At 46.3% G+C, this 25,755-nt stretch overlaps 1 protein-coding gene across 7 annotated transcripts in view; it reads right to left on the bottom strand.

Annotated features, from left to right (window-relative positions):
- dock9b (dedicator of cytokinesis 9b) overlaps positions 1–25,755 on the bottom strand; it is a 329,527-nt gene that overhangs the window by 77,459 nt on the left and 226,313 nt on the right. For all 7 annotated transcript variants that reach the window (XM_059970496.1, XM_059970495.1, XM_059970491.1 and 4 more), the window contains exons 22-32: positions 24,483–24,569; positions 23,278–23,367; positions 20,851–20,966; positions 19,954–20,020; positions 18,795–18,920; positions 18,334–18,405; positions 14,935–15,081; positions 14,697–14,780; positions 13,430–13,541; positions 4,492–4,670; positions 2,805–2,921 (exon numbers count right to left, since the gene is read on the bottom strand). In XM_059970496.1, coding sequence (XP_059826479.1) covers positions 2,805–2,921; positions 4,492–4,670; positions 13,430–13,541; positions 14,697–14,780; positions 14,935–15,081; positions 18,334–18,405; positions 18,795–18,920; positions 19,954–20,020; positions 20,851–20,966; positions 23,278–23,367; positions 24,483–24,569 — 1,197 coding nt within the window. The remainder of the gene's footprint in view (positions 1–2,804; positions 2,922–4,491; positions 4,671–13,429; positions 13,542–14,696; positions 14,781–14,934; positions 15,082–18,333; positions 18,406–18,794; positions 18,921–19,953; positions 20,021–20,850; positions 20,967–23,277; positions 23,368–24,482; positions 24,570–25,755) is intronic.

The following is a 25,755-nucleotide window of genomic DNA, read 5'->3' on the forward strand; positions in this document are numbered from 1 at the left end:
CAATCCTCATAGAAGGATCAGAAGTAGAGAGAGTGAACAGCTTCAAGTTCCTGGGTGTCAAGATCTCTGAGGATCTAACCTGGTCCTAACATATCGATGCAGTTAGAAAGAAGTCAAGACAGTGGCAATACTTCATTAAGAGTTTGAAGAGGTTTGTTATGTCAACAAAAACACTCAAAAACTTCTATATATGTACCCTGGGGAGCATTCTGACAGGCTGCATCACTGTCTGGTATCGGGTTGGGTGGGGGGGGGGGGGGGCCTACTGCACAGGACCGACAAAAGCCGCAGAAGGTTGTAAATCTAGTCAGCTCCATCTTGGGTACTAGCCTTCAAAGTACTCAGGACATCATCAAGGAGTTGGTGTCTCAAAAAGGCAGTGTCCATTATTAAGGACCTCCAACACCCAGGGCATGCCCTTTTCTCACTGTTACCATCAGGTAGGAGGTACAGAAGCCTGAAGGCACACACTCAGCGATTCAGGAACAGCTTCTTCCCCTCTGCCATCCAATTCCTAAATGGACATTGAACCCTTGGACACTACCTCACTTTTTAAATATACCGTAAATTCCATTGTATAAGCCGAGAATTTGACCCTAAATTTTGATCCGAAAATTAGGGAGTCAGCTTATACAGATTGCGCCAACTTTGGAAAAATGAATACACGTAAGACAGGTTGTATTTATTGGCTGTTTTGAGTCAAATTCGGTCCAGTGTCGACACATAAATTCTTTGAATGGTTTGCTTAAACTCACATTTAGTGGCTGGAGTACCGGGGATGACTTCAATGTCCGTATTTTCAGCTTTCAATGCTGCTTTTGTCACATCTGACAAGAGCACTTTGAACACGTCCCAGACAAGTAGCGACATTTCCTTCCTGAAACCATCCGGACGTCGACGCCACACCTCTTTAACCCACTTCAAGCAACTCTCTTCGTCCATCCAGCAGCATTCTTGAACATAAGCAACACCCCGTGGGAATTTTCTGAGCAATCTTTGTTTTTTGTCTCTACACGAGGTCACGTCTATTCATAAATCAGGTGCACAAACTTCGCGTAGCTTTGAAATTTTCGCTGACCTCACGGTGTTTTTCGCCCCATTTCAACGCATGCACTCGAATCACTTCTCTGGTAACAATGTATCCCGACGATCGCTGGTGATTCACTTTTTCTTCCAGTTCTGGCCACTGGCACGTATTCCCGCAGTTTCCGCATTTCGTCTTTGGCATTTCCCTCAGCGTGCCCTCTGCCTTACTCCACTCTCTCACTTGCTTCTCGTTTACACTGAACTTCTTAGCAGCTGCAGAATTATTCGTTCCTTTAGCAAAATCAACAACCTTCAGCTTGAAGCCAGCATCATATCGCATTCGTTTTAATCTTGTGTACATGGTCCTCTAGCCTTAGACTCCACCACCATAGGAAACATTCTCTCTGCATCTACTCTATCGAGGTCTTTGCACGTTCGAGAAGTTTCAATGAGGTCGCTCCTCATGCTTCTGTATTCCAGCGAGTACAGGCCCAGAGTCATATGACAAGCCTTTCAATGCTACAATCATTTTCATGAACCTCCTTTGAACCCACTCCAATGTCAGCACATCTTTCCTAAAGTGCTGATAATACTCCAAATGAGGCCTCACTGATACTTTATAAAGCCTCAGCATTACATTCTTGCTTTTTGTTTTAGGGAATAGCAATAACTAGCACAGCAACTAATGAGATTCTGTGCATCTCCTTGTGCTTTTGTACAGGTGAACCTGACTTTTGCTCATTTCCCCTCAATAACTCCCAATGCTTCTTTCATCTTTATGATTTCATAGCAACTCTGTTCTTACTCCTGCACTTTCAGAGAGCTTTCTGCAGCATCAAGACTCTGCTATCTGGCAATAATTATTACTTTTTCTAATCTTATGCCAGCCCATTAACTCCATAATGGTCGGGAGTCCCATCACCATTGGAGAAATACATTTCACGTGAACCCCTGTTATTGCTTCTTGTAATATTTCACTGTGCACATCTTCAAGAAGAATTTTTCTACAACACTTTAAGTGACTTAAACCTCAGGCTGGTGAACCTGGGTTTACCTCAGCTGAGAAAGACCACTCCTGCTTCACTTTCTTCTTTTCCACTGACAATATTAAATGTAATTGACTGATAGAACATAGAAATCTACAGCTCATTACAGGCCCTTCGGCCCACAATGTTGTGCCGACCATGTAACCTACTCTAGAAACTGCCTAGCGCATAGACCTCAATTTTTTAAGCTCCACGTACCTATCGAAGAGTTTCTTAAAAGACCCCATTGTATCCGCTGCCACCACCGTCACCAACAATGCATTCGGCGCACCCACCACTCTCTGTGTGAAAAACCTACCTGACATCCTCTCTGTACCTATTTCCAAGCACCTGAAAACTGTGCCCCTTCATTTTAGGCATCTCAGCCCTGGGGAAAAGCCTGACTATCCACACGATCAATGCCTCTCATCATCTTATACACCTCTATCAGGTCACCTCTCATCCTCCGTTGCTCCAAAAGGCCGAGTTCATGCAACCTACTTTTATAAGGCATGCTCCCAAATCCAGGCAACATCCTTGTAAAATTGAACGATGATGGTTATTACCATCATGCTCCCTCCCAGCTGCCCAGCTTCACTTCCTAACCGACTCATCATCATCGATTTCACTGTTCCATCCACAAGGATTCCCAAGCGGTCCCCCTCCACATGAGATTGAAGCCAGATTTAGAAGCTTCAGGCTGCAAAGTTATCTTCTGACTGTGAGCACTAACGGGTACGAGACATTACTCACATTGCTGGGCTGGTTGATTGGGAACGGTGAGCAGTCTTTGACGTTTATACGTTGGACGTTGTCCAGGAGAAGCCCAAACAGTGGCAAGTATAATGTGGCAATCCTCGCCTGCTGGCCCTGTGAGGAGATGGATTTTCCAGTCAGCAATCTATTGGTTAAGTCAGTAGTACCTGCAATCGTGCTGCACACAATAAAAGCATTCTACAACATTTACACCCTGTTTTGCAGACATCACCGGGGAACTTCCGTAAGACACTGGAGCAGAATTAGGCCATTTGGCCCAACAAGTTTGCTCTGCCATTCAATCATGGCTGATCCATTTTCCCTCTCCACCCATTTTCCTGTCTGCTCCCTGTAACCTTTAATCAAGAACCTATCAAGCTTCGCTTTAAGTATACCCAGTGACTTGGCCTCCACAGCAATGAATTCCACGGATTCACCACTATCCTGTAAGACAGTTCTGTGTGTGACAAGAGGATTGTTGGTCTCAATGTTTTGGCAGACGTAACAGTTCTAAAAGACTGTGATCTTACACTAAGTTCCACAGTGCAAGTGAGTGAACATCACCAATGACCTGCCCTGGTCCAACCACATACAGTCGAACATGTCAACAAAACTCACCAGCACCTCGACTTTCTCTAGAGGCTAAAGAAATGAGGGACCCTTCCCGATTTTTACCAGCACACCACAGGAATCCAGATGGAATACAGCCTGGAATGGCCACTGCTCTGCCCGTGACTGCAAGAAACTGCAGAGAGGTATGGACAAAGCTCGGCTCGTCACTGACACCAGCCTCCCCTTCACGGACTCGTCTCGCTGCCTCAGTAAAGCAGCCGGCATAATCAGAGATCCCACCCAGCCTGCACCTTCTCTCGCTCCCGTGCTCCATCAGGCAGAATGTACAAAAGCCTGAAAGCATGTACCACCAGGTTCAAGGATAGTTTTATAAGACCATTAAATGGGTTTCCTTGTACAGTAAGACAGATTCACAATCGACCTTGTTACGATCTTGCACCTGTCTGCCTGCACGGTACTTTCTCTGCACTTTATTTGCAGAACCGACTCGATGGGCCAAGTGGCCTAAGTTTGCTCCCATCTCTTACGGACTTTATTCTACAGTACATTATCGTTTTACTTTGTTCTGCTTCAAATGCACTATGTAATGAATTGATCTGTGTGAAGTGTGCAATTGAAGCTTTTCACTTGACGAGTGACAACAATAGTTCCAATTGAAAGGGGACATTGGGTGATTCTTGCGGGGTGTGGTGAACCAGCTCTTGGCTTTATATGGCCAGCAGGCAGGAAATGGGGACACACTCTTCCAATCCCAACCAATTAAATCAGTGTGATCATTTTGCTCTCGGAGAATTTTGAAACAGCTGCAGTATTAATCTATTCCACCAGGGGGTGGCATTGAGCTGTGGAACAACACTAAATCAAACCCAACACTGTCCGTGGCCTTCCAGCAGATGGTGCCATCTTCAAAAACACAGCCTCGGGTTAATCCTGGATTCAGGGAAGCCTGCAGCAGTGAATGTCACTTGGTCTCTGCAGCCCTCTGCCCTACTCCTCTTACCCAACAACCGTGGAAATTCTCCATGAAAGGTTTTTACCAGGTGTGCCCTGAGGTAGCAGAACCTATTCCATCCCCCTCACCAGAAAAGACACTGAATGGAGCTCTGCATACCTTAGTCATGTATCGGTCATCGAAGGTGTGCTTAATCATCAAGCTCTTCAGCACGCTGATGCCCATCTGGCGCACGTCTCTGTATTCCTGTAGGGCGCTGCCCACCTCCCGCAGGAGCAGTCCAACCAGGAAGTGGTTTTTGCAGAAGTCGTCTGTCAAGGTGAAGTCAAACTGCAAGTCTGAAAGTTCACAGACAGAGGGTTAAATAGTGACAGACCTGATCCTGCCTGTGTGGAGTGGAATGGAGAGCGGCCCTCCATTACAAACTGCATGCTCTGGGTTATCGATTCGAATCAATCAAACAAACACGGTGCATCACACCACACGTCCTAGCCTCGTCAGGTTTCAGGAGCTACGTCCCGGCCCATTCCCGGCTCTGGGAACAAGAATTCAACCAGGATCTGTGTTCTTGGAAACAGCATCGCCGTCAAGCAGCTCATCGTCCCTCCACCCTCCCCAGAGGCCTCTGACCTTGAGGCTAAGCACTAAACCACCCAATCTTGCTCCTTACCTGGTCAGGCGAAGGAATGGGGGAGGGCAGGGATTCAAAGGTATGCCTTCTAGGTCTGTGAGGCAAGGTCAGCCGATACTGGAGCCAGCCATTCAGTCCAGCGGTCCTGTGATATCCCACCAGCCCCAACTTCCTACCTGCTCTCCCCCACAACTCCACACATTCCCACCTTTCCCAGTAGCTCACTAATCCTGCTCCAGAGTGTACAGGCTGAAGCGACTTTCACTACATTCCTGATCAAAGGCCCTAACGGGGTCTTGCCTGATGGGTGAGGAGAGACGGCAGAAACAATTCCCAGCCTGCTGGAGGAATACTCGGAGGGTCAGACAGCATCTCTGGGGGCGGGGAGAGAATGGATAGTCAACGTTTTGGGTTAAGACCACCTGATACTGGCTCTTTCCCCTTGCACACTCAGATCTGATGCAGGGTCTCACTCCAAATCATTGGCCATCCCTCCATCTCCATGGATGCTTCCCGACTCATTGAGTTCCTCACGCTCTTTGTGCATTGCTCCAGATTCCAGCAGCTGTCTCGTGTCTCCGTAAGAGCTCGACATTAAGGATAGAGGGCTGCCACCTGAGGCAGAGACAAAGCAGATCTCTTGCCTCAGCGGGCGGCGAGCCTTTGCAACACCCCTCTTCCCGTAGGTAGCGGAAGCAGAGTCACCGAGCACGGGCGGGGCAGAGGCATCAGCGACAGGCAGATCCATCAGATATGGGGCTTGAGGGGTCGTGCCCGTTGTCCCCATGACAGCATGGGCTTCCACTGGTACCTCCGGTTCCCTCCCACAGTCCCAAGACAGAATCAATCGGTCGTTGTAAATTATCCTGTGATTTGGCTGGGCTTAAATCGGGGGCTGCTGGGCAGCGCAGCTTGAAGGGTTGATAGGGCCTATTCTGCAACGTTTCAAAATAAATAAATTCTCTTATGTTTCTTGTATTTACTGTGACTGCCTGCAATAAAATGAATCTCACTCTTGTATATGGTGACATACGTGTACTTTGATGACAAATTTACTTTGAACTTTGTTTATTTCTGTATTTAATCTGGATCTGGAACTAGGAATTTTACCTCTCCCCATGACAACGTTAAAAAGGATAAACTATCACTCAAAGGGTTTTGATGGGGGCAGGGGCAAACAGGACACACAGGGAAGGAGATTGGCAGAGGGGAGGCAGGATGTTTAGATGCAGCTATCTGCAGGGATCAGGAACACTGTGCCTGAATGAGTGGTGGGAGCAAATCCCACAGGAATCTTTGAAAGGAAACTGGAAAACTGCAACTGGGGAGATGTGGAGAGAGAGGCTGTTATTATCAGGGGAAAACCCTTTTGGGGAGGAAATTTGCCCTTGCTACCCAGTACAGCCCAGGTAGTTGGCTTGCTCTTGTAGTTGGATAAAATCACTGTCACTAAAGAGAAAGTGATGAGCAAACTAGAGGGTCTGAAGGTAGATAAGTCCCCTGGTCCTGAGGGGATGCATCCCAGGGTGCTGACGGAATTGGCAGAGGTTATAGTAGGCGCGTTGGTAATCATTTACCAAAATTCTCTAGAGTCTGGGCAGGTCCTGGCAGATTGGAAGACAGCAAAAGTCACGACACTTTTTAAAAAAGGATGTAGGCAAAAGACAGGTAACTATAGGCCAGTTAGCTTAACGTCTGTGGTCGGGAAAATGCTTGAAGCTGTCATTAAGGAAGAAATAGTGAAACATTTAGAAAGGAGAGGTTCCATTAGACAGACGTCGCATGGTTTCGGAAAGGGCAGGTCCTGTTTGACAAACTTACTGGAGTTCTTTGAGGACATAATGAGTGCAGTGGACAGAGGGGAACAGGTGAATGTCGTATACTTGGATTTCCAGAAGTCGTTTGGTAAGGTGCCGCACAAGAGATGCATAAATAAGATACGGATGCACGGAGTTGGAGGAAGTGTATTGGCATGGATAGTGGATTGGATAACCGATATAAGTCAGAGAGTTGGTAATAAATGGGAGCTTCTCTGATTGGCAGTCAGTCGGTGCTGGGCCCGCAGCTGTTTACCATTTACATTGATGATTTGGAAGAGGGGACTGAGTATAGCACAGCAAAATTTGCTGTTGACATTAAACTGAGTGGAAAAGCAAATTGCACAGAGGATGTGGAGGGTCTGCAGAGGGATATAGATAGGTTAAGTGAGTGGGCCAAGGTCTGGCAGATGGAATACAACATTGGTAAATGCGAGATCATTCACTTTGGAAGGGATAATAGAAGAGCAGATTATTATTTAAGTGATGAAAGATTGCAGCATGCTGTTGTGCAAAGGGACTTGGGAGTGCTTGTGCATGAATCGCAAAAAATTGGCTTGCAGGAACAACAGGTTATTAAGAAGGCAAATGGAATGTTGGCCTTCATTGCTAAAGGGATCGAATTTAAGAGCAGGGAGGTCATGCTGCAACTATACAGGTACTGGTGAGGCCGCACCTGGAGTACTGTGTGCAGTTCTGGTCTCCTTACTTGAAGGATATACTGGCTTTGGAGGTGGTGCAGAGGAGGTTCACCAGGTTGATTCCAGAGATGAAGGGGTTAACCTATCAGGAGAGATTGAGTCACCTGGGACTATACTCTCTGGAATTCAGAAGAATGAGAGGGGATCTTATAAAAACATAAATTTTGAAAGGGATAGATAAGATAGAAGTAAGTTGTTTCCATTGGTGGGTGAGCCGAGAACTAGGGGACATTGCCTCAAGATTCAGGGGAGAAGATTTAGGATGGAGATGAGGAGAAACTGTTTTTCCCAGAGAGTGGTGAATCTGTGGAATTTTCTGCCCAGGGAAGCAGTTGAGGTTTCTTCACTAAATATACAAGATACAGTTAGCAAGATTTTTACATAGTCGGGGAATTAAGGGTTATGGGGAAAGGGCAGGAAGATGGAGCTGAGTTTACGAACAGACCAGCCATGATCTTACTGAATGCTGGGGCAGGCTCGATGGGCCGGATGGCCTTTTTCTTATGTCCTTATGCTCCCGTCCCCTGGAGACATGGGAGGAATAGGGACCACAACCATCAACCTTGCTGGAGATATCCACATCTCAGAAAAGAGTGAATTGCAACAGACGTTGAGATTTCCGCATAGAAGAAAGCCTCTCAGGCCAGTTTGCCACAACTGGCCTTCCCAGTTCTCAGTGCAGCCTACAGGTCTCTCCCTTCCTTCCATCCCCCGGGTTCTAGACCCCAATATCCCTTTCTCAACTCCCCTCCAGCTCTCCCTGTCAACCAACTCCAACCTGGACCTCTTCGTCTGCCAGGTGCAAACCCCTCCACTCAGCAGGAAAACTCTTTCCGATCGGCGCGAGGGATTCTCCAGACGCTGGAAACCCAGAACAACGCACACACAAAATGCTGGAGGGACTCAGCGGAGGGGAACGAACAGTGGTCGTTCTGGGCCAAGTCCTTTCATCAGGAAGGAGGCTGAAGCCTCTCGTCTGATTCCCTGTCCCGGCCCTGCAACCAACCCTCAGATCCCCTCCAACTGCACGCAGTGCTCCAGCCTTTTACACAACCCTAGTCACGCCCCCCTACTCGTGGAGAAGGGAGAAGAAATTTAACTTGGAAAATGTTGCGGCATGAGAGCTGACAGCGTTGCGAGTGATCCTATCGTCTTCTTATGGAGAAAATGTCTCTCTTGGCTTGCCACTGGAGCTCGGCAAGGAAGCAACCCCCTTAATCTGCTCGTGGAGCCTGTTGTTACAAAGGCACAGCTCCCAACACAATGAAACAATTCACTTGCAAAGTTAAAGGGAGATCTTTCACTCCAATCCTTGAGGGAAGTCTGGCGTCTTGCAGCAAGTGGTGCTGCCAAGATACGGCGCAGTGCACTTCTATCACCAGACACAGGGGGGAGAAATCATGCCAGGATTTAACCAGTCAAACCATAGTGCCAGCATGAGGACTTTTAATTCAACTAATCTGCTTATAACACCATTGAAGCTCCAGTATGCAACCGCCTTGGTTTCAGAAGCCACAACCTTAAGTTTTTTTAAAAAAAATGTAAAGGTATTCAAAGCTAATTGCAAGATGAAATTCTTCTAGGCTAAAGCAAGATAAGCAAGTTATGAGAAACCCATACTGAAAATAACAAGGCCATTGTGAAAGCAAGCTAGGATTTAGTGCTCAATTCCAAGCAAGGGAATTAAACAGCGGGGGTGTCTGCACAGCCTGTGAGGACCTTGGTCACGTCTTGTGCATTTTGAGCTATCAGAATGTCCCAGAACACACTGCAGCCATCGAAATGCAGGCGCTGTTGCTCTCCAGAAAGGGCAGCACCCAAGTTGAGCACAGCAAGCTCCCATGCAAGCCACATGGACCAGGTGGTTTGGGGCTGACCACTGAAGTGCAGGACAAACGGAAGAGCGGGCTGAGATGACGGGGCGACGAGCCGCCGTCAGACAGCTGGTGCCGGTCCGCCCCGTCATCGCCAGCCTCTCGCAGCTAAATTGCATCTAGCAGTTGAATTCTAAGGCCATGAAATCTCCAGGGGAGGCCGTCACACGCACCCAGGAAGTCCGATTTAAAATCAGCACTACCCGGATCCACGGGCCAACGCCCGGGAATGAGGAGCAAAGCGGACCGCGTCACCGCGGACCCAGGGATTTCAAATTTGTGAAAGGAGTTTTGCAAACGGGACGGGGAATGGAACACAAGGAGAGCTTTCTCAGCAACCCGTGGCCTCTCGGCTTCACGAGGTCTCTCCCAGGGCGAGGAAGGGAGGATGTGGAACCGCTGCCCCTTTACCCATCTGGAACAGCATGCAAGAGGCATCAACACAGGAAGCCAGCGTGCAGGGAAGCAGGGCTGTGTCACCCAGCTCAGCAGACGAGAGGCGAAAGGAGCGGGGTGCTCTGGGTCACGAGAGGTCAATTAAACTGAGCAGCCAATCAGCATGCGAGGAGGTTGCATTGCCATAAGCAGGAACAGCATGTGGTCCTGAGCCCCACCCTAGGCGGCCATTCACCAAATGGTCTATCACAACTGCCCGCATAAGCACACCTGTCCAATCCTCCCACTGCCTCTCCGCACCTCACCCTGCACCCAAGGGAGATGGGGAGGAGGCTTGGGCAGCAGAGGTATCTAAGAAAGCGGATCCATATTTGAAAGCTCAGGAAGTCCTGGACCTTCAGGGTGTTGGGGAACGAGACCTCAGGCAGATCAGCCAGGATTGGTGGGGCGTAGCCTGCCCCCAGTCTGATATTTTGATAAAGGTCAGTCAATGGAACCAGGCAGGGGACAACCCATCTGTCCTCACACCCCCACCCAGCGCTGGGCATCCCACCTCTCCCCCAACTCAATGGGCTGGAAGTCACACGGCCCAGTCCCACACGCAGAGGTGCGGCGGAAAGGGGACAGAGGCCCCCGTCTGAACCGGGAGCTCCCTCACAATGAGGGGGAAAGCTACCGCCTCACATCTCCAGAGAGCCGGGTTCGATCCCGACATGGAGCATGAGCAAGTCAGGGCATCACGGTGATGACAAGCTGGGTGAACAATGGCAGAGGTGCAAGAGCAGAGCTTTTGGAGGTCAGACTCGATTTTTAAGTCATCTGCTCCCCAGGATTTGCTGAATTGGGAAGCAAAAGACCTGGAAAGTCCAACCGTCACAGGCTGTAACATCAGCAGGACCCGAGATCTCAGTGCTTATTTTTTTTCCCAAGGTGCCCAGAAGCAACTGGGGAAACAGTGCCAATTTACAAATAAAATGGTAAATACGATGATGCTGAAAATGCTCTTTGGGATGAAAAGGTTATGGTCACAGAATAAAAACACACATCCAACACACGTGTGATTCTGTTACTATAAGACCAAATGAATGATCATTCATTATTCATAGGCCAGGAGGCTCCTTTCACACCCTCTCAACTCCCCTCTGGCTGAAGGTTAGATTTTCAGCCAAGTTCACTCACTCCAATTGGATCCAAATGTTCTTCGTCAAATTTGGCTCAACCTTCTCACAATAGTCCAACTCTCATTAAATTGAAGAAAAATAACTATGAACACAGAATTAAAATTGCAAAGTACATTATTTACACTTGGGGTGGATTGGGCAGGGAAACAGGTTGTCCATCCTGTGTACACCCAAGTCTGCCCCGCCTGAAACAACAACACAACCCTCCATCCCGTTCCATGTTTACACAGCCTATCCTATCCTTGGTGAACAAGAGGAAGCTGGTTAACTATCTGAGAGGGTTCTAGGGAGAGGGCAGATGTGTGAGGGTTATCTGGATTACCCTTACACAGAGCCAGCACAAACCCAACCAGTGAATGGCCTCCCTCTTAACAACCTTCAACAACTTTTGAAAGGAAGTTGGACAGAAACACGGATTAAAAAATTGACCAAGGTTATTGACCAAACAGACGCCAATAGGACCAGCTCAGATGGGGCATCTTGCTTGGCATGGACCAGTTGGCCCAAAGGCCTATTTCAATGCTACATGGCTCTATGGGGCCTCCTGTTATTCTTTCAGTTCCATCTTTGCTACTTCCCAAAGTCTCTCATTTCACCTCCTTCCCAATCACTGAACAAATTGATCTCTACCCAACTTCTCATTTGAATTTATGAGCGAACACCTCACTGGCTTCGTCTTCATTTATCAAGGAGCATGAACTGAACTGAACAGAATACTACCAGACTCCTGGTTCGATGTTTGATATCCTACGTGTTGTGTGCTCGCTTTTTGCTGTTTGTGCAATTAGTTCTTTTTTTTTTTTTTTGGCTCATTGGGTGTTTGATATTTTCCACAAGGATGAATGAATCTCAGAGTTGTATTTTGTCTATATACTTTGAAAATAACATCCTTTGAATTTTCTCTCTCTCTGTCCTCTCCAAGTCAGCTCATAACTCTGGGACCTCTTATTTCCCAAAGTACTTCAGCCCGCTCAATCTTCTCAGATAGAAGCTTTCTCATCTGGTATTGTCCTTGAGAAACGTCTGTCCCCCAATGTTGCCACATTGCATTCAAAACAGTGCTCATCCAATCTTCATATCATCTGCAAACTTGGCAACAAAGCCATCTTCGCCGTCATCTAAATCATTGATATACAGCATAAAAAGAAGAGTTCTCAACACCGACTACTGCAAAACACCACTAGTCACTGGCAGCCAACCAGAAAAGGATCCTATTACCACTCGCTGCCTCCTACCAATCAGCCAATGCCAAAAACTTTCCTGCAATACCATGGGCTCTTAACTTGGTAAGCAGCCTCAGGTGTGGCACCATGTCAAAAGCCTTCTGAAAGTCCAAATATATAACATTCACTATACCCCCTTTATCTATCTTGCTTGTAATCTCCTCAAAGAATTCCCACAGGTTCGTCAGGCACGACTTTCCATGAAGGAAACCATGCTGACTTTGTCCTATCTTGTCCTGTATCACCAAGTACTCCATAACCTCATCCTTGACATTTTCCCAACCACTGAGACCAGGCTAACTGGTCTATAATTTCCCTTCTGCTGCCTTCCACCTTTATTAAGGAAGAATAAGTTTAGCATAAATTTATGAAAATCTCCCTACTTTGCACTTCTAACCCAGGGCCTGCTTATTAATATGCACCATTCATTTTTAATATTTTATTCATTGACATGACTTGAACACATCTAGTAAGGCTGGTACTGAGTATTCAGACCCAACAGTTTCTGCAACTGGGAGGCATAGCTTGTTGGAGCATTTTCACTGGAGTCTGGAGTCATATAAGCCAAGGGTGAAGGCAAGAGACTGGGGCCAAGAAGGAAAATGGATTGGCCATGATGAAATGGCAGAAACGACATGATGGGCCAAATGGCCTAATTCTGCTCCTATATCTTATCGTACCAAAGGCCTTCTTCCCCACCCTCTCTAAATAGTTCCATTTCCCCTCAGCTTTGAGAAAAATGGAATATGTGAATTATTGTGAAAAGGCAAAGCTTCAATGATAAAATATCGGCCGAACATTTGCTTAAACCTGCCAACTCTCTGGGGCAATAAAATAAATGGGATACCGCTATTGATTTGCTGAGTCATACACAGATCAGTAATTAAGACTGCAATTTATTATTAAAGTCAGTTTGGATTTTTTATGATTTATACTTTCAGTGTCAATGGAGATAAAACTGCAAATTCAAAACAAGCCATCCAGAGGAGAGAGTTGAGTGTGTAATCAGTGTCCTGGCAAAGGTGCAGAGGTTAAGTAATAAGCAAGCACAATATGCCAAACCTACCTACAGAGGCAGAACATGACTCCACACTTGGCGAAAGAAATGCTGATTAATAAAGAATAAAGTAGAGAAAAACCACATAAAGAATGAAGCAATTGTTTGCACGAGGCAATATATTTAAAAAATTGTCAAATGGAAGTTAAAAAATCAAAGTTCAACAATTAAGTGACAATCAGCAATCCACAGCAATCCACAAGAGACTGAGATTTACCTTGGTATCTCTGAACCCGGCCTTTCCCAAAAGGCATAGGCAAGTTGAGGGGAATGAAGTGCTCGTGACTGCAAATAACCCGAAGAAACTCAAACTTCAGTTCAAAGAGTGTCTGAAACAGAACAGAGCAGTCAGACAGCCGGGAAGAAGATGGCGTGGGCTGTACTCGGGTCTCTGGTAGTGGGAGGGAGTAGCTCTGCCACTGAGAAGCTGAGTTCGGGCTGCTCAATCTCAGCTTCAGCATTTCAGCCCCATCCCACGTACAACAGAGGACCGAGATTTGTATCACTATATAAATTTCTAAATTAATCTCTGATTAATCATGCAAACTGAGGTAAAAGGGTAAAGGAGTCTACAGTGAGGGGGTTTAATGTGGGAGGGGAAACTGATGCATATTTTTAAAAAAAAGATTAAACATGTGTTTAATATTTTAGAATTATACAATCATGATACAGTGCAGTTGAAATATTTCCTCTAATATTGGTGCTGAATGCAATGTCTGCTAATTGAGCTCACAATGTCATTGACTCAGAGTAACACAGCGCAGAAACAGGCCCTTCAGCCCACCAGGTCTATACTGTCATCCACCCATTTACACTAATTCCATTTTAATTCTCCACTCATTCCCATCAGCTCCCCCAGATTCGATCACTTATGAGGCAACATACAGCCACCTGCACAATCCTATGACCACTTTGCACTACAATGGACACATTTTGTTCTAATTGTTTTCTGTCATGAGTAATGATTTTATAGCAAATGTTAAATTGCTCTACCTATGATGTTGCTGCAAGTACGATTTTCATTGCACCTGTGCATAGATATACTTAATACAGCTGAGGGAAAGGGTAGAGGAGTCTAAAACGAGGGGGTATAAGGTGAGAGGGGGAAGATTTAAAGGGGAATATGAGAGGCAATGTTTTCCACACAGAGGGTGGTGGGTATATGAAACGGGCTGCCAGAGAAAGTGGTAGAGACAGATGTAAGTAAAATGTTTAGAAGACGGTTGGACATGGACATTGATTAGAAAGGTTCATGGGCAAATGGGACTTGCTCACAAAGACACCTAGGTCAGCAGTGTTGCGTTGGGCTGAAGGGCCTGTTCTTGTTCTGCATAACTCTATGACTGAATGGTCACGAGTCCAGATGCTGAGTCCACTTCTCTCGTCACTGATGCTGCCTGACCTGCTGCGTGTCTCTGGCACTTTCAGGTTTTTTGTCACTGGAGAATGAACTAAGAATAACAAGCACAAGAAATCGGAGCTACCTTTGGGTTCCCTGGGCTGAACCACTTCATGTAATTATTGATCTGCTTGAAAACAAACCCTCTGTCCATCAACGAGAAGCACCTCTGCAAGGAAATAAGCAAGAAGAAAATTTAATTCCAGGACAGAAAGTAATGCCTAAATTGTTTCTACGGAAGCTGATACACTCTGGGTAACATTTGCTTTTATAACATTTAAGATGCAAATTGGATTTGAGGGAGAAGCTGAGGTGGTTCTAACCTTGATGAAGACAGCGAGGCTGTGGTTTGCGTTTCGAGCCTCTTCCAGCTTGTCTTTATACTTCTGAGTGATGTGTGGCATTAACAGGTTAACCAGCGTCTCTACTGTGTGCTGGTAAGAGGCAGGGAATCGCTGGTTCCGGAATAACTAGATAAATCAGAGCATAAAGTCAGTAACTACTAGCTGCATGGCAAAACCTCTCCCTTGTTCACAGACTTCCAGAAGCTCCTGATCACTGTGATCTCCAGACCTACATCTCTTGGTTTTCTGGACTCTTGATGAACCTCAGCTTTAATCGTCCGTCACCAGTGGCCATACCTTCAACTCCTTGAACTCCCAAGCTCTGGAATTCCCTCAATAAGTCCCCCCCCCCCACCCATCTCTCTTCCCTTCAGGACATTACTCAAGCTTTGGGTGACAGGATCCCTCTCTAAGAGACTCACATTTTGCTTTATGACTCTCCCACGACGCTCTTTGAAATACTTTACCAGGTTACAGGCAAGTTGCAGTTAGGCTGGGCACGGGACAACATAGTTCATAACCTTCGTTTAATATGTGTATTGTTCAGGCTCAGCATTTTCAGCAAGGCTGACATACATTATTCTTCACTAACTACCAGTGAGCGGAGTAGCTTTCTGGCCAATTCAGATGACATTTAGGACCTACAGTCAAGATAGGTACAGACTTCCTTCCCTGAAGCACGCAGATCCCTTCAAAGTCCGACGGTCCACCATCCAAAGAGGTGCAAGGAAGCCTTAGACTAATATTTATGCTTCAATGGAACGAAAGCAGATTTTTATGACTGTGGACTTGACACTTGTGGAATCTTGCTGTGTGCTATTTAGAACATGGAACAGTGGAACATAACTTTGGCCCAAGATGTTGTGCTAGGATCAAAGTCATAAAGCCCTATACCATAGAAATGGGCCCTTCAGCCCATCAAGGATATTCTGTACCAACTTGTTTTTATGTCCCATCCCATCCAGCTCCACTGCCCCATAGCCCTTCACACCTCCCTCATTCACTACCCATCGAAACTGCTCTTAAATGTAACAATTTAACTTGTATTTACCACTTCCACTGGCAGCTCATTCCACTCTTACACAAACTGACCCACACAAACCTTCCCCACTGTCAAACCTTTCCCTCCTACACAGAAACCTCTATTTTTCTTTCATCCATGAGCCTATAGAAGAGTCCCTTAAATGTCCCTATTGCATTAGCCTCCACCGCCATCTGCGGCAGTGTTCCCGAACCTTCCACTCTCCGTGTAAAAGATAACAACCTCTGATATTTCCCCCAACCTATTCTCCAATCACTCTAAAAGCAATCCCCCTGGTTTTGCCCGAGGAAAAAGGTGCTGGAATTCCTCTCAAAATCTGATGCTGCACACCTCTATCAAGCTACCTCATATCCTCCTTCGCTCCAAAGAGAAAAGGCCTAGCTCTTTAACGTTTCCTCACAAGACACGCTCTCTGACCCAGGGGTAAATTTGCTCTGCACCCTCTTTAAAGCTTTCACATCCTTCCTATAAAGGGGGCAACCTGTCTGCCAGACTTCACATCATGGGTTCCCGTGAGCAAGGATACCCTGATGCTTTACAGCTACCGACTCCTTGTTGAGATGGAGGCATCGTTTCTATGGAGTCATACAGCACTGAAACAGGCCCATTTACCTGCATCTATACCCTTCTTTGCCTTGCTTAAATAGGTGTTTACCTCTTCAAGGTAGTGACAGTATCTGATTCCCCTAGCTCCTCTGGCAGTGTATTCCAGATAACAACCATTCTGTGTTTAAAAAAAAAGAAACTTGCCCCCCCTCGCATCCTTCTTAAATCTTCTTCCTCCCACTTTATACCCACACCCCTACCAGAAGGGGAAAAAAATTCTCACTATATACCCTAACAAAGCCTCTCCTAATTTTTATACCTCTGACTGGTCACTCCACTCCTTAGCCCCCCTGACTCCTGGGAAAACAAGCTCAGTTTGTCCAATCTCTCCCCAGAACTAATCCGGGAAACATCCTGCTGAATCTCCTCTGCAAATGCTGTAAGGTTGGAAGATAGGCAGCCAAGTGGCATACAATAAACCTTCACAGACAGCAAGCGATAATGATCAGAGGATCTGTTCTGTGGTGCTGGCTCAGAGCAAACGCTGGCCAAGAGGCTGAGACGAGCCCCGCCCCCCTGAACAATGCGATGGGATGGATTCCGTCCTGTCCAAATGTTTGCGAATCCTGCCATCAAAGGGACTTGAGCTCACCGCAGATCAGGAGGCGTCAGTGTCCACATTCAATGCTTCCTTTTCCGTGGTTTTCGGCCACTTCAACATTCCCCACAAAACAATCTCCACCACAACAAACGTGGCAGTGTTGCAGAGTTCAACAGTAATCCGTGCTTTTTTTTTGTCTGTAAAGCCTCGCAGCTGTTCACCCAGTTGTAAGGCGAGAACACAGGAACAGATGCACTGACCGTGTCCAGAGACATCTGTCACCTCGACCAACTGCCCGGTGTGAGCCGGAGATTAGAAATGACTGCTAAAAATGACAAGTGCCTCGCAACTGAACTAACTCTGCTCCAACTACTTAGCAACCAGCTGCGTGTAATAATTTATCACGATGCCCACTGAAATTAGTTCAAAAGGAAAGCACATTTATAACATAAAGAGACCATTCATCCTGCCTGCTCCACCCTCACCCATCTCCTTCTCTTCTCTATCTTTTCCCTGGCTCCTGTCTCAACTGTGATGCACTCCCCATTCTCAGCAACTTGCTTCTGGATGTATCTATCAAAGGGAGAGTTAGAGGGGAAGTAGGAAATAGGGTTGTGAGCTGGATCCAGACCAGGGGAAGAGAGGAATGTTTAAGCTTAAAAAGCTGTCCATTTTGCTGCCTCACCACTCTTCAGATAAAGTTGCTTCTCCTGAACAATCAGTTGGATTTACTGGGGACCATCCTTTCCCTGTCCTTGATCTACTTCTCATCCCTCATGTTGCTGACGTTGTTATTCATTATTTCCCCTTCATTAAACTACGTTCTATGTTCCATTAAATTACGATTTCCATGTCTTGCTTGAATCTCATATTTTTTTTTGGTGATAGATGTTCCCTTTTTAAACAGCGGTGTCACACTAGTAGTTTTCCAACCCTCGGACACTTCAGCAGGACCCAAAGAATTCTGAAAAAGTATCGGAAGCTCGTTCATCCACACCTCACCCAACCCAAAGACAGTGATCCTCTGAGCCAGCTGTGTTGATACTAATGCATCTACTGTCTTGTAGCTCCTTTGGGGAAGCTCAATTTTACAGAAGAAAGATCATTCAAGAATCTCCTTCTGGACCAAGTCTAACCACAGCCCACAGTAATCGTGCAACACAGCAACATCGGACAAGTGACCGCCTACCTTCAGTTTGCTGGTTTCTATGAGATGTTGTGCCATTGACTTTATTAGCGCCTCCAGGAAAAACCAAGAATACTAGAAGCAAACAGAGTTTTTAGGATTTTAGAAAGAAGAATGTAAATTTCAAACCGGTATTAAAAAAGATGAACTAGTCTTCTGGAAGAGCATCAAATGATCAGCTGGCTGCAGTCATGACATAATACACCACACTAATTATCCATCATGGACAGAATACTGACGTGGGTGAATTTCAGCCGCTGCTGGTATGGTCTGGGGAGAGGAGAAAATTAAATGGTTAAATTTACTGGACTAGTAATCCAAGGGATCTCATGGTTACCATGGTGGGAATTTAATGACGGGCTCTTGATCACTGGTTCAGACCAGTAGATTAAGGCATCTCAGTGACCTGGTCTTGTCACTTGAGCCGATTCTCCAAACTACGAGGGTTTTTAAGTTAAACCTACCTTAAGCAGCTTGTTGCAGGTGAGAAAGTCAGCCGTGGTCTTCAGCAGAACTGTCATGGACTTGGTTAATTCTTCATGCACGGTCTTGCACTTTGATGAATTCCAGGGTTCGGTTTTGAAAACAAACTGAAGACATCAAACAACATGAGGAAAGGATTAATTTTAGCTCGTTCATCAACACCTCACCCAACCCAACGACAGTAATCCTCCGAGCCAGCTGTGTTGACACTAATGTAACACGGGTAACATAACTCTTAACAGTAAGGGCTTTGCACTGATCTGACACAACCTTTCTCCGAGCACCTCAGGCTCCAACTACACCTGCCAAACAGATTCAATGCAAGGCTCCCGATTTGCATCCGGAGAAAAAACACAGAGTGTCTCTGACAGAGCTCCCAAGGCATTTTACAGGAGAGGTTTCCAATAAAATTTGACAGTCGGTTATACAGGATAATATTGCTTTTAACATATGTCAAGTGAGGAAGGAGTACAAGGAGGGTCAGGGCTCAGACAGCTGAAAGTATGTTAGTCAATAAAAGAGCAATTAAATCGGAGAACGAGCAAGGGAGGGGAGGGGGGATGGGGAGAAGATGGGGAGAGCAGGGCGAGAGGAGGGGGGAGAGGGGGAGAGTGGAGGGGGAGAGGGGTAGGAGGATTAGAGGGGTGGAGATTTGAGGATGAGTTGTCACTGGAGAGAGATTATAATCCGGAGTTTACCAGCTGATGTGAGCCTGTCCTTGAAATTCAATCAAAGCAGCACAGGATGAGAAATCCTGGAAGTACTCTAAAGGTCGGGCAGCGTCTGTGAAGTGCAAGTGCTGCATGTTGACAACTAGAACAAGATTAGTGCGTGAGAGAGAACAATTTGGAGAGTTATGGGGGAATGGGACTGACAGAAAACAGCAGAGACACAATGGGTCAGGCAGCCTCTTCCAGAGCCAAAACAATTCCAGACTCAGCCGTAATTTCTGAGCTTGCAGGTAAATGCTGGGGAGAGGGATCAGGTTGGTTCAGCTGATTTGGACTAAATAACCCTGGAACAACCATTTGACAAATGATCTGCAAGAGCAAACAAGAATCCCATCGGCACTGCTCAGAACACATTCTCTAAAGCTCAGCTACAGGTAACAACACGGCATAATATATAATCACGCATCACCTTAATGTAGGACCTCAGGTAGTGCTCCAGACCCTCGTGACACTGGGAGACGATGTGGACAAGAACCCTAGGGAGAGAAGGAAATTAAATGTATGCATTTGCGCACAATGATCATCTGAGGTCCCAGAGAATTTGATATTTCAGCTCTTGTCGTTGTAAACAGACAGAGGTTAGAACACCACTGAGGATGCACACAGGCGCAGCATGTAGGCATGATTGGGCCAAGGGGTGGTGGGGGCGAAGAGAAGGAATGACAAAATGGTTGATAAACTCACTTCAGGGGAGAGCAAATGCGTGAGAGCTGGAGTGGTGGGCAGAATCATTGGATGAGGGGCAATGGTGCCAAGGAGATAGGATTGTGCAGCGGGGGGGGGGGGGGGGGGAGGAGGGAGGAATCGTGAGACGAGGCCGCTAGAGGGGAGAGGCTTGTGGGGGCCACCAGAGCAGGTGGGGCAAGAGGGTCCTGGTGAATGGGCCCACAGGTCGGGGGTACGTGGAGAGACGGGGGAGGTGGAAATTCAATCGGTCAACGTTCGCAAGGACAAGCAGACGTGCTGTAATTAACCCCGTGTACAAAGGGAGAGACACTGGTGCCCTCCCGCTGCAGGAACACAACACCAAGAGCTAAGATGCTGCTGCCCAGCCCATCCCCACCCCCCTACCCTGTCCTGCTGCTGGTGTCCTCAAGCCTGCCCAACAAGTGCTGTACACAGGCTTTGTTCTGCACACCGAACAAATGCCAATGGGTGAAGACAGACTGCCACAGGTGCCGCTAATCCAAGGCCGTGGCTGAGAGACAGCTACAGTTTCCCCTGCCCGGGAGTTCAGCAACATTCATCTCTGCAGGGTTTCAGGAAAGTGCAGGACCTTTTACCTCGACATTGACCTGCTCCCCACCTGGTCACGTTCACTGCAATGTCCTCGTGTGTGGCCCGGGCAAGAACTCGGAACAACTGGTTCAGGATTGTAGGTAGGAAGTTAATCATCACGTGGCCTTCCATCGCGTGCAAACTCTGGAGGGAAGGCAAGAAGAGTGGCTTTATTTATTCCTCCTCAGCAGGGCTAATGTTTTGTGCCCACCTCAATGGTGATGAGCCACACTGGTGAATTGCTTTATAGAGTCATACGGCACAAAACAGGCTCAACTGGTCTGTGCTGACCATGATTTCCCATCCAAGCCATTTGCCCATAACCTTCTAAACCTTTCCTACCCGTGCACCTGTCCAACTGCCTTTTAAAAGTAGTTACTGAACTTGCGTCAACCACTTCCTCTGGCAGCTCATTTGGTAACATAGCAGTTAGCTGATGCCATTACAGCTTGGGGGCGTCAAAAGTTAGGAGTTCAATTCCGGCGCCATCTGTAAGGCGTTTGTATGTTCTCCCTGTGACCGAATGGGTTTCCCCCAGGTGCTACTGTTTCCTCCCACAGTTCAAGGAGGAACCAGTACCAGTAAGTAGGTTATTGGTCATTGCAAACTGGTCCGTGACTAGGCTGGTGTTAAATTGGGAGATTGCTGAGTGGTACAGCTTGTCGGGCTGGAGGGGCCTATTCTGCCCAATATAAATACCTCCCTCTGTGTACCCTTCAATTTCTCCCTCTCACCTTCAACCTATGTCCTCTAGTTCTTGATTCTCTGACCCTGGGAAATAGACTGAGGGCGTACACCCTGCCTAATCCCCTCATGAGCTTATATACAGTCCCTCTGTAGGATCACCTCTCAGGCCCCTTCGCTCCAGAGAACAAAGTCAGCACTACTAGAGTTGCATGCCGACTGGGTAAGGAAATTTATACGTTAATCCACAAATCTCACAGCCTTCTCTCTCCCTTGGGTTTTCGTCCACATTCTCAAGGACAGTAGTAAACCAAATGCGCTTTAATGACAACCTGGTAGTTTTTAATTTGGTTATCACTATTGAGAACAGCTTCTTACTCAAGCTTAGTAAATTAAGTGAATTTTAATTTCCAACGTGCCATGGTGGGATTCGAACTTGCATCTCAGAATCCTTAATTCAAGACTCTGGATTCGAGTCCAGTAATACCGCTGCTACCTGTCTAGACCAAGGCAGGTTAATACAACTGCTCCTGCCTGGTAACACTGCTAATGACAACCCTGGGTCATGGTCACGTGGTGTCCTAGTCACCCCCACAACCTCCTTCTGCTCATCTGGAGGTTGACAACTCGTGCGTCACCCACCATTGGCAAAGGAGACAAAGGCAGTCACATTCACAAGCCTTGCTGCCTTCTGGATGAGGGCGTTGAACTAAAGCCCACTAGTCACCTCACCTATGACCCTCTCCTAAAGAAGAGATCTCCTCGTGCTCTGGCTGATATTCATCATTCTACTAACATTTAAGTATTGACCAACACGGTTTAGGAACCACGATGTCCCACGCCCATTATTGGTTGAAAATGCCGAAACTGTTACAAAAATGCTTCAGAAAATATGTTTTCTTCCAATTCAAACTATTTATAACCATTTTTCACCTTCAACTCTTCTGTTAACTGCACTGTTAAACCTGCTCAGATTAGGAGGGGAAAATTAAATTCTCATTCACCAAAAGGAAGTTGTGCCTGCAGTGCCCAGAACCAGGGCGTACAAGAGAAATGCCTGAAATGTACAGTTGTCTCTTTCCTTGTACCACAGTTTAACATCTTCATTGGCAGACAGCTACATGAGGGAATAACTTCCAGGTCCACAGTGATAGCATCTGGGAAGTGGGACAGATAGGAAAGCTCGTTCAAAGGGCCAGCAGAAACTCAGAGGGCCAAGTGGCCTCTTTTTATGTTGTGTCAGTCAATGACCTTACAAAAAGGCAGGGCACCAGTGACCAACTTTATACCTTTGTCTAAATTCAGCAAGGCTGACGAAACACAAGATGTTATACATGTCAGGCACCAGTAGAAATATAACTGACGTTAAATATAACCCAACATATTAAAAAAGGAAATTGCAGAAGAAACACAATATTTGGGATAACAGTTTGCCTGGGGTAGAAATTTATCCTGTCGCGCATGTAACTTATGAAATTCCACAATGATTAAGCACCACACCAGGTTTCTATAGCCAATACACTGAATTTTGAAGTGAATTATGCTTCACTGAAGATGAATGTCCACCTGTCATTGGCTATTTACATTAACTGCAGGAGTAAAAAATAATGATCCACCTTGCTGAGGTTGTTAGTCATAAATTCCTCTTCACTAAACTATGTTCTATGACCCACCTTGTTAGCATTACAAAGATGAAGCCGGCGTCATGGTATCAGTGAATGGTAGAGAGTTTAGTGGAGGTGATGGTGCAGGGCTGAAACCACAAACTCACCTTCAGGAACTTGACCAGTTCTGATCCGGAAGCTTGAGCGCCTGAGTCACACTTCTGGCAATACTGGAAGAAGTTGTTGAGATGTTGGTCCTGCAGACGATACGAGAAGAACATCAGAGCCAGGGACACGAGGTGGTCGTTCCATCCTCCTCCTCCACTCTCTGGAGGATCACAGTTGACCCAATCTTGACCTCAGTGCCACTACTACACAACCCTCCCCGACACCGTAGTTCAAATATCTGCTCGTCTCTGCCTCAATGTTCTTTTGACTCCTTCAACGAACAACTAAGTTAGGGAAGCAGCTACCGTTTTCTAATTTTCATATTAGATTCTTCCAGAGGATGCTTTCCTTTTTAACCAGAGAATCAGAGGGATCAAGGACTCACAAACCACTGCTACATCCTTCAGGAAAACTTTTTTCCCCGAGTCTTCATACACAGACTTGTTGGTTACACCTCTTCAAGGGCTCAGCCAAGTACACTGAAAACATGTTGAGTATTTCAGTCTCCACCAACCTTTGGTATTTCCTCAACTTGCCTCCAATCACTGCACCAGTTAAAGGTCAGTAGATGCTCTGCATTCACCTGTTGTAGCTGTTGGAAACCCAGTTATTCCTCTCTCAGCTCCCCTCTTTCAGAGGAATCGACCCCAGCCTCTGTGATCTTTCTGCTCCAGCCTGGCAACACCTCATAAACCAACCGGCTCCCAGCAGAGCAAACTTACTTGTCCCATTCTGCCTCTCCCCATTTCCCTTCACCCCCACAACTTATTCTCTCTCGCACACACCCACTGACTCGCCTTTTGGATTTACTTGTCAATTATCCCACTAACCTACACATCTTAGCACATAAGGAGGACATGCAAACTCCACACAGACAGCACTGGAGACTGGAACTGAAGATGCAGCACAAGTTGAGGTACCTCTCTGATAGCCACAATGGATTTCTCGCATCACCTCCCTGTTTCTGTATTCTAGGCATCGACAGTGAAGGAAAAATTTCGTCTCTCAACCTACCATCTACCCAAGCACGTGAGGAAGAAAGATTATTTCGTGAAGCACTGAAAAGTATTAATTCACTCACAAGTAAATATTAAAAAGCATGTATCACCAGTAACTGCTGTTAAAAAGGACAAGTACAACATAATCAATACTTTAAAACAAAGTTTCAAACACGTGAGGAGCTGCAAAGATGATGACTACTAACCTGAGTATAGACCGTTGACACAAGGTGTGTGGCAACTTTGAAAATATGCTTGGCTCCATCCACCCATTTGATTTCGGGACCAGTGTGCTGAAATGTCAAACGAAAACAGTTGTGAATCTAAATTACCTGAATCACAATAAAAACTACAATTGGCAGATTTTCATCATAATCAGTTAACCCTAAAATATACTCATCATTCCAATGCATCCTCATTGTGAACTAGATTGGAACATAGAACAGTACAGCACATTATAGGCCCTTCGGCCCACAATGTTGTGCTGACCTACAGTATATAAACTTATTCCACAATCAACCCAACCCTTTCCCCACTCACAAGGCCATAACCCTCCAATGTTCTGACAGCAATGTGCTTATCAAAAAGTCACGGAAATGTCCCTATCATATCAGGCTCTACCACTATCCCCAGTAGTGCGTTCCAGGCATCTGCCACTCTCTACGTTAAAAAAAACCTTCAGCATCTCCCCCTAAACTTTCCGCCACCCATCTTAATTATGGCATCTGCCACCTTGGGTGAAACGTGCTGGCTGCCCACTACATCTCTGCCTCTCGTAAACACCTCTGTAAAGCCACTTCTTATCCTCCGACGCTCTAAAGAGAGAAGCCTAAGTTTACTCAACCTTTTGTCATACAAGTTCTGTAATTCAGGTAAATCTCTGTAAAGATTCTCCAGCCCTTGTATGATGAGGTGACCAGAGCTGAATATAGTGTGGTTAACCAGAGTTTTACAGCGCTAGAACTTGATCTCAAGGCTCTTCAACTCAATTCGCGGATCGATGAATGCTAGCACACCTTACGCTTATTTAAACACTGTAAACTAGCGTGACTACATGGATTACTGGATGAGTTGCTTACCCTTCCACTCTACACTGCTCAATAACCTCAAGGCTGATCAGACTTTGGACTCAGTTCCATTTTCAAAGACCAAATACCATCTTCAAAGACCAGATCAATCAGAGGTTCTCAGTGACAGTGACACATTCAGAAGGTAACATACCCAACCTTGCAAAATGTTTTGCTCTTGCCTTTAAAAGACTAAAGTGAAAAATAAACTAACTATGCGTTCCACTCCCTTTGAATCAAAGGTAAACTTTGAGATGCAAAATCCTGATTGTGGTTAAAGGTTCTATACTCAAAGCTTTGAATTTTTGCCAACCTGCCAGCTTGGGACCTGCTGCTGGAAGGAATGGACCCAGCTGTAGAAAAGCACCCAACAATTTCATCATCTTTCCGGATAATTTACCTGCAGTGCCCA

This window comes from Hypanus sabinus, chromosome 5, assembly GCF_030144855.1.
Source record: "Hypanus sabinus isolate sHypSab1 chromosome 5, sHypSab1.hap1, whole genome shotgun sequence".
NCBI classification, from domain to species: Eukaryota; Metazoa; Chordata; class Chondrichthyes; order Myliobatiformes; family Dasyatidae; genus Hypanus; species Hypanus sabinus.